Source organism: Eurytemora carolleeae, unplaced genomic scaffold, assembly GCF_000591075.1.
Source record: "Eurytemora carolleeae unplaced genomic scaffold, Eaff_2.0 scaffold223, whole genome shotgun sequence".
Classification (NCBI taxonomy): Eukaryota; Metazoa; Arthropoda; class Copepoda; order Calanoida; family Temoridae; genus Eurytemora; species Eurytemora carolleeae.
Window position 1 is genome coordinate 24,187 of NW_019396601.1, and position 8,222 is coordinate 32,408.

An 8,222-nucleotide genomic window follows, 5' to 3' on the forward strand; every position below is an offset into this window, starting at 1 on the left:
GGGGAAAGAGGAAAGTGAAAAAACCACACACACAAAAAAAAAATATTCAAAAATGCTTAAATAAAATCAGGGGGACCCTGAAGTTGACCTTTTCAGGGCACCAAAACGCTTCATTTTGCTTTTTAAATCTAAAAAATCTTCAAAGTTTGCGCGAGCTTCAGAAACCCGTAAAAATATACCAGTTTTTTAATTTGTGGATTTGGAGAAAAATATGATTCTGAAAGGGGGGGGGGAAAATATGAGTCTCGTAATTAATATACACCCCTGTTGGATAATAAAGCACTTATTTTTGCTGATAATTTATCATCAATTTTTATTGTTTTCCAAAACTTATTTTCTTTCCAATCTTCCTTGGTCTTGCCTATTAATTTAAAATGTGATGTAACCAATAAATTGTATAGAAAAGGCATATTTACTATTAATTTATTATTGTATATTTTTCCCAGAGATTAATTAACAATAACAGAGAGAACACTAGATGTCGTCTTTTCAAGATTTAGGGGGTTTTTTGTCCACAATAACTCTCTATTTTGTCATTCAACGCAACATGCGCGTAACTCCCATGGGCTACTGCCTCAGGAAGGGTTATTGTGAACGAAAAACCCCTAAATCTTGAAAAAACGACATCTAGTGTTCTATCTGTTATTTTTAATTAGTCTATGATTTTTCCCCAAATTTTAATAATCTTGAAGGAGGTGCAGGCAATGCTAGCCCCCCACCGTTCCTTGGAGGAGTGTGGTGGAACAACTGCATTCCCTCTTCTAGTTCCTGTTTATCCGAACCATCCGGAGGCTGGGGAGATGAAGGAGGTTAGACACTTCCTATCCAGGTAATACTTTTCAATTTTCATACTAGTACAGGATATATACGGATCCCAGTACTACAGTAGACAGGGTACCCCGTACCGTTATTAAACTCAGTATCGCAAACCATGTTCACGAACGTGCTATGGCAATTTTGTAGATTTTATATATATTTTTTAAGAAATGCTATTTTATAAATGGGTTATCGTTTTATTTCCTCTCTTTATTTTCTATTTCTTGATGTAAATCTACAGAAATATACAGACCCCAAAAAAGGAAACCCGGGAGTTTTGTTCGATAATAAAATATAAACTTTAGTTTTTTATTTTAAAGGAAAAATTCCACCCTAGTTTAATGTTTAGGACGAATATTCCAACCCTTGTTGCATATTCCCAACCCTCACTTCTTCCTTTTATATCTCAAGGTTAGGTTTATTTTAGCTAAAACTTATGTTTTTATATTCGAATACACACTCTCAACTCATGTACATTTGAATCAGCTGAACCGACCTTTACGGTTCTAGTTTGTACTGTCCCGGCCTGTACAACAACTACAGTAGGGAGGGCTAGCTGGTGCAATTAGGTTGACACGGTCTGACTAAAGGCTGCATCTGGTTAGATTTACAATCACAAAAGCGGCAATATTGCGTAAGATAGGTCTTACTTAGTTTTTGACGCATGACATTTCAAATACTATAGTGTTTATATACGGTGGAAAACTTGAAAATGAACAAAGCAAATATCAAACAAAATTTAAACATTTGAAAATTTTATTTGATCATGAAGGAACTGATTACTCGGCTTGAATCTTAATGTTATTATCCCTATATTTTTGAAACCTTATCACTCATGAGACCAAATATTGCTTGATCCGAACTAGTGCAAGGATTAACCGGCACAATGTAATCTTATTATATTTATTCGTGCCAGCCACTACCTACTGGAAAGTTTACCCTCTGCGTTTTATTCAACAAAACTAGGCTAGCTAAATCTATGTGTGATGTAGACCTTTGATAATTCAAACTATAAATTAAAAGTTGGAAATATCAAAGCTCTAAGACAAACATCAGGTTGCAAAGGTATAGTGATTATAAATTGAATTATTTCCTTTTATTAGTGCATAGGATCCGGATCCATGGGGCAGAAATATCAACAACAAAAAACTCAAACCCAAATCTGTACTGTTTAAAATAGAGAGATTATAACAATTTCCGGATTTCTGACTGATTTTCCGGATTTATGAATGGTTTTTCAAGTTTAAGCATAAAAATATGCGAAAAAAGAAGAAAAATTCATTAAATCTTAAAAAAATGTTCGAGACCTGGATCCGGATGCGGATCTCTTTTTTTAGTGCGGACCCGGATCCGCATCAAAATTTAATGAATTCTAAGCATTGTTTTATATGATATTTTTGTTTAGGTGATTTTGTGGTTGGAAACCGACAGGTTTTTTACAGCTCTTTAATGCACAGTGCGAAAGACGTTTTCAGGGATTAACATCATTTTAGCTGACAATTGTTGAAAATAAAATTTGACCCATAAAACTGTGCAATAGGAAGATGACTATCGGACTCAAGTTATGATTTAAATTAGTCCAATAATCACGAAACAAAGCATTTCTGCAGTGTGCACACAGCTCAGACCTATTTCACATAAGAAGTTGATTCTTAAGCTACAGGTTGCTTTATAACCATAACAAATACATCTTGAGTTTGGCTGAATGTTGTCTTCCTATTAAACAGTTTTAAGGGAACCATTGTTCTTTATTTTCTGCGCTGTAGTTTTTTTTCTACCACATTTTTTTAATGTTGTTATAAACTGAATCTAGGATCAAAGATGGTGGTCATCTGATCATGTATGATCAGCCTGCAGCTGTTGCACAGCTGATACTACAGTTCCAAACCAAATATCGCGCATTTCAGTAGATACACCGCCAGCGAAAGACTATTCAGAAATCGCCGACGGCTAAGAGGAGATTGCAGAAATTTCAGAGCGTTTTAATATTAAAATGTTTGTTACAGTTTTTTTTATTTTTACATTTAAGAATGTTGAAACCTTGAATTTGTGTGATGTATTGAATTCCATGCAAGTCTGCCATCTGTAAAACCATAATCAAAACGGTGAAGGGTAGCTGTAAGACTAAATAGTTGAAATCAAAAAAAAATCAAAACCATATTTTTATTATTTTTCATCTTAGTTTAAAAAAGTTGATATTTTGTATGCGATCGTTGTTTAATGTTTAAGAATCTATATTTTTGTTACATATTTACACTCTTTCACAGTTTTTACAGTTCTCATTTGTTTATCATGAATACCAATTTATTGAAATTTTATCTATTAGATATATATATATACATATGTGCTATTATTGTATTTTGATTATTCTATGACTAAATTTTCCATGTGACATTTTTCATTTGTGCCTGTAACTGAAATTGCTCAAAAACTGCCTTGCTCTAATATATAGTTGTCTACCTCTAATTTTACAAAACACTAACAGTTAAAAAGAAACTTATTTTTCAGATAACCTTTCTGCATTTTTATTTGTTTAATGTATGGGAATTCAAAACTCAAAATCTAAGCTAACCTCAAACAAGTAAGTAGATTTCTCACATTAGTTTTAGTCTTTTCTAAATGAAATATAAAAATGCAGGGTCTCTTTTTGTATTGCTTACTGACCAGAGGAAGGCGTTATTTCTTAAAATTTGACTGGTAAAAATCGTTTTCTTTTAGCGCCTAAAATTTTGGGAGGAAAACTTTTTTCGAAATAGTTAATTAATAGTTTTCCTGGAACCAAAGCTTTAATTATAAACACGACCAAAAATTTGGCTTTAAATACAACTAACTAATTCTTTCATGCAAAATCAAGTTATTTTTGACTTGTAAAATTAACTGAATTTGATTTTTGACCGAAAAAAGGTGGGATGTGCAATATGTATTTGTAGCTACAGGCCTGCCATTTGAATAACAATTTCATTAGAAACTGAAATAAAAATATAAACGTATTATTTAAGAATGCCTGATCCAGTAATAGTTTCTGCCTCAGCCAAGCACACAGCTTCCTTTATCTTTCTCCATGGATTGGGAGATACAGGTATTAATGTGATGTGATGTGATGTGAAGACAAAACTACATAATGAAGGAACGGTGCTGGGGCTGGGATTAATGAAATTATAAGAGATTTTTGCAAATTATGTAATTGTGTATTGTATTTCTCTGATGTTAATATTACAGTTCAGAAAAACTAGGAAACATCAGTTTAACACATTTCTTTGTAAATATAGTAAAACAGATAACTTGGCATTTAAGAGAAAAATGAGATTCCTTCTCGTTGAAAATTGGTAAGATTTAAATAAAACTATTTCTCATTCTATTTATCAGGTGATTTGTCCGTCGGCTGGTAAGATGCCGGTTACCCTAAACTCAGGTAGTTGTTTGCTCTCACTCAACAACAAAAAAAAACACTTCTTCCTTTTTTCCGTTCATAAAGAATTTTTTGTTGATCAGATTAACGGAACTGTGCCCAGTCAAATTACCACCGAATGAATGGATTTTAATCTTTATTTCATAAAATTTAAGAATAGTCCATTCCGTTCTCTGAACTGTTTGTTTTTATCTATGAATTTAAATGTTTTTTATTTTGATTATTTGTTTATTATTTGTCCAATCCGCAGCGCTAATAACCCAAGCATATATTTTCCAGTGCTTAAGATCGGGATCCGGATCCAAGGGGGAAAAATCAACCAAAAACTGAAGAAAAAAAACTTTTTTACTCCTGAAACCCAAATCTGAACTTTTGAAAATTTCCTCATTTCTGAATAGGCCTCATCGAGATTTATGATAAAAATAAGCGAAAAAAAAATTTGAAAATCATTTTTTGTTAAAAAATCGGTAAATCTTAAAGAAATGATCTGGATCCGAATCCATTTTTTCCAGTGCGGATCCAGGATCCGGATACGGATCAGCATCAAAATTAAATGGATCCTAAGCACTGATATTTTCCCAGCGCAGAGTGAGAAATCCTCTTGACCTTTCCCCAACTGTTGTTTGATGCCACCAACCAAAATTATTATCAAGGGTAAATTTACAGATGGGGATTAGGTACTGTTGTAAATTGGACATGCAACTCTTTAATGGCATTCACTTCAAATTACGTCAACAGTTCCCGTTAAATATGCAAGCTTAAAAACATTTTGAATTAACACACACCTTTTTTATTGGATGTTATAAATTGTAACATCTAAGCCTAAAAGTATTATACTTAAGGATTTGAGTCTCCCTCCTGGTTTGACCTGCTCACCCTGGACGCTAACGGTCCAGAGGATGAAGCTGGGATTAAGAAGGTAAGTGTACAATACTTGTACTATACTTAATTGTAGTAACTGTACTGAACTGTCCTGTATATAGTGTATTGTATTATTATCATGCACTGAACCGCACTAAATGTACTGCATTGAATATGTAGTACTTTCATGTCATGCAAAAACTTAACTTATTCATTTTTTAATTGTACAGTTATACAATGTACATGTATTATAATGTAAAATGTACATGTATAGTATTTTACCATGTACATATATATAGTATTTTACAATGTACATGTATTTTACTGTACAATTTACACGTATTTTACTGTACAGTTAAAATATATTATACTGTACCATGGACATGTATTATACTGAATAATATGCACGTATTTTACTGTATAATGTACATGTATTTTACTGTAGAATTTACATATATTGTACTGTACAATGTACATGTATTATACTGTACAATGTACATGTATTATACAGTACAATGTATATGTGTTTTACTATACAATTTACATGCATAGTATTGTACAATGTTCATGTTTAGGCTGCTCAGATTGTTATATCCCTGATACAAGATGAGATTAAGGCTGGTATACCTGCAGAACGTATTATGATTGGTAAGTACAAGGTATGTAGATAGAACGAGTTTTCCTATCGCCCATACCTTTAGTCTACATACCTTGGTCTACATAAGTTGGCCATTATCAGTGGCTCAGGATGTTACACAGAGAATTTAAGTTTATTTGTGGACAATTTTCTGAAATCCCTTTCCAACTTACATCAGTATACTCAAGTTTTTTTTTAGATGTATTGAAAAAATTAACAAAGATGATTTACCAGCCAACTCTATTCTATTCTCTGTAGATGTTACAGGATTGTACACATTTCTGTAGAGAAGCTCTTGCAAGCAGAACTGATAAATCTGTACCTACGTCATTTTTGATTGAGCTGCTAAACANATGAAAACTTCAAAATTACGAAATAAAAGCTAATGATACATTATGTTTAGGGAATGATGCACAGCAGCTGTGATGCAGAGATGCAAGATCTCAAGGAGTTTATTGCATCAAGTCTACCTTAAATCATGCATCACAATCCACACTGCAGCATCATGCCTTTCCTTTAAATTGCATCATGCCGATATTATTCTAAAATCAAGGAAAAGTTTTTAGTATCCCTTTATTTACCGATAAGTATGATAATATATATCTAATTTTCTGTTCTGAATTATAGGGTTACCCACAAAAGGATGAGACTTTTAGAAGACTGAACAGAATATTTTCCGCCTTTGTCTTACATTCCTGGTACCCTGCAGTTGTCAACTTTTTTCACTTACAATTCATCTTTTAGATCGGTTTCATGTCATTCTTGTCTCGGCTTTTCTGGTTAACCCTTTAAAGTAATAAAGATTGCATCTTTTCACTTCTCAGTCCCTAGTTTCATCTGGAACATCCACATATAAATAGTAAATATGTTTGTTAGACAAATTGTCAAAGCTCTGTCTAGCCTAGCAGAATAGACCCTCCCACCCTGCAGTAAGCAGATTATGTAATGGATAATTTTTTTTATTTTAGTTTTAATTTAGTTTTTTATTTAAGGATAAAATAAAAATTTTATTTTTTCTTTTGTAAGCATATGTACAGTTGTTCAATTGTAAAGGAATATAGATGCTCAGGTGTACAGTTGTACAGTTGAACAGTCGAACAGTTGTACATTTGTACAGTTGTACAGTTTTAAATTTGTACAGTTGAACAGTGGAACAGCTGAACAGTTGTACAGTTTTAAATATGTACAATTGTAAAGTTGTGCAACTGTAGCTGCACAACAGTAGTTGTACAGTTGTATAGTTGTACAGCTGTATAGTTGTACAGTTGTATAGTTGTACAGTTGTATATTTGTACAGTTGTATAGTTTTACAGTTGTACAGTTGTGTAGTTTGTACACTTTGCTACAATATTAAGAATTTGTGTTTACTGATGTTTCCCTAATAATCTCAATAATTCAATGATTCTTTAATCTGTACTTGTGAACTAATTTAACAAATGTTTACCAGTACAGTGTTCTTTTAAAAGAACAATTTGTACTGGCCAATGTATTATTATTAAAATTTCCATAAAATTGGTGTTCTGTAAACTTCAAAACAATATTCGAGTTAAAATGTCAAGTGTACTCTGTGTACTGTTCGTCTTGTTTACAAATCAAATAAAATTGTTATTTCAAAATCTGGGGAAATCGTGATTCTGAAGATAGAATTGTGGGAAATAAGTAATTGTGGTGAGTCGATCAGTTTTTTTATTAAAGGCAATGTCCGTGTTTGGGAAACGTGGTTGAACTGAGATTGAATTATTATAGGATATATTTTTAGGATTCATAATTGATATCATTGATAACATTTCTACGATGTATAGATTTTAAGTGAGCGTATTTTTTCTAAACAACACACATCGGACACGAAAAACTTTCTTAACGAAAACAACGCCATCATTCTTAGGGACAGAAACATGATTAACTTCAACAAATTTAAAATACAAAACGACGATATCTTCCTCAGTGTTGTTCGAATAAAGCAAATATGCATCTGGAAAAAAATTAGAGGTTTGCTGGAAATGACGTCCTCAGAGTACAGAGCCTTTGGTTTGACAGGCTATAGGTAACATACATACATACAAAACACACAATATTAAAATGAATTTCTAGGGTTTTGTGCCTTAGCTTTATTTAACTAGATAAGACTAGGTGAACGGTAATATATTGACTAATCACTGTAAATTGGAACATGCTTTAGTTCTTGACAAACTAACATTAAAACAGGTTTTTCTTTGAGATTAATGGAGGTGTCATTGCACAGCTAAGGTACCAAAAAAAAGTTGATGCACTTGTTCTATCCCTGACATACAAGGTGCCTGAAAACGAAAGATTGTAGTGACGACATTTGAATAACCTCCAATAGCCATTAGCGCTATATTTTCAATATGTTGTGTGATTTTTAATTTAATTTTTAATATTTTTAATTTTTAGATTTAAATTAGCATTAACTAAAAGTTTAACACCTGTTTTTCTTTTAAGATAGTAAGACGGTGAACCAAATTTTCTCGGTTTCTAGCC

General features: G+C 32.4%; 2 protein-coding genes across 2 annotated transcripts; both read left to right on the forward strand.

Annotated features, from left to right (window-relative positions):
- Nucleotides 1-672: 672 nt before the first annotated feature.
- On the forward strand, nucleotides 673-3,323 carry LOC111706126 (uncharacterized). Its single transcript, XM_023478901.1, has 4 exons — nucleotides 673-829; nucleotides 1,166-1,227; nucleotides 2,222-2,291; nucleotides 2,630-3,323. The coding sequence occupies exons 1-4, from the start codon at nucleotides 705-707 to the stop codon at nucleotides 2,724-2,726; spliced, it is 354 nt and encodes a 117-aa protein (XP_023334669.1). The 5' UTR covers nucleotides 673-704; the 3' UTR covers nucleotides 2,727-3,323.
- Nucleotides 3,308-6,740, forward strand: LOC111706134 (acyl-protein thioesterase 2-like). Its single transcript, XM_023478918.1, has 7 exons — nucleotides 3,308-3,397; nucleotides 3,816-3,903; nucleotides 4,036-4,075; nucleotides 4,148-4,228; nucleotides 5,068-5,144; nucleotides 5,662-5,745; nucleotides 6,127-6,740. Exons 1-7 carry the CDS (start codon nucleotides 3,357-3,359, stop codon nucleotides 6,196-6,198), a joined length of 483 nt encoding a protein of 160 aa, XP_023334686.1. The 5' UTR covers nucleotides 3,308-3,356; the 3' UTR covers nucleotides 6,199-6,740.
- The last annotated feature ends 1,482 nt before the right edge of the window (nucleotides 6,741-8,222 follow it).

Coding starts and splice junctions, on each gene's coding strand:
- LOC111706126 (XM_023478901.1), top strand. CDS start 705: ATGCTAGCCCCCCACCGTTCCTTGGAGGAGTGTGGTGGAACAACTGCA. Junction 1,228..2,221: donor TCTTCCTTTTATATCTCAAG/GTTAGGTTTATT, acceptor ATTTTTGTTTAG/GTGATTTTGTGGTTGGAAAC. Junction 2,292..2,629: donor AGTGCGAAAGACGTTTTCAG/GGATTAACATCA, acceptor AACTGAATCTAG/GATCAAAGATGGTGGTCATC.
- LOC111706134 (XM_023478918.1), top strand. CDS start 3,357: ATGGGAATTCAAAACTCAAAATCTAAGCTAACCTCAAACAA. Junction 3,904..4,035: donor TGGGAGATACAGGTATTAAT/GTGATGTGATGT, acceptor TTAATATTACAG/TTCAGAAAAACTAGGAAACA. Junction 4,229..5,067: donor GCCGGTTACCCTAAACTCAG/GTAGTTGTTTGC, acceptor ATTATACTTAAG/GATTTGAGTCTCCCTCCTGG.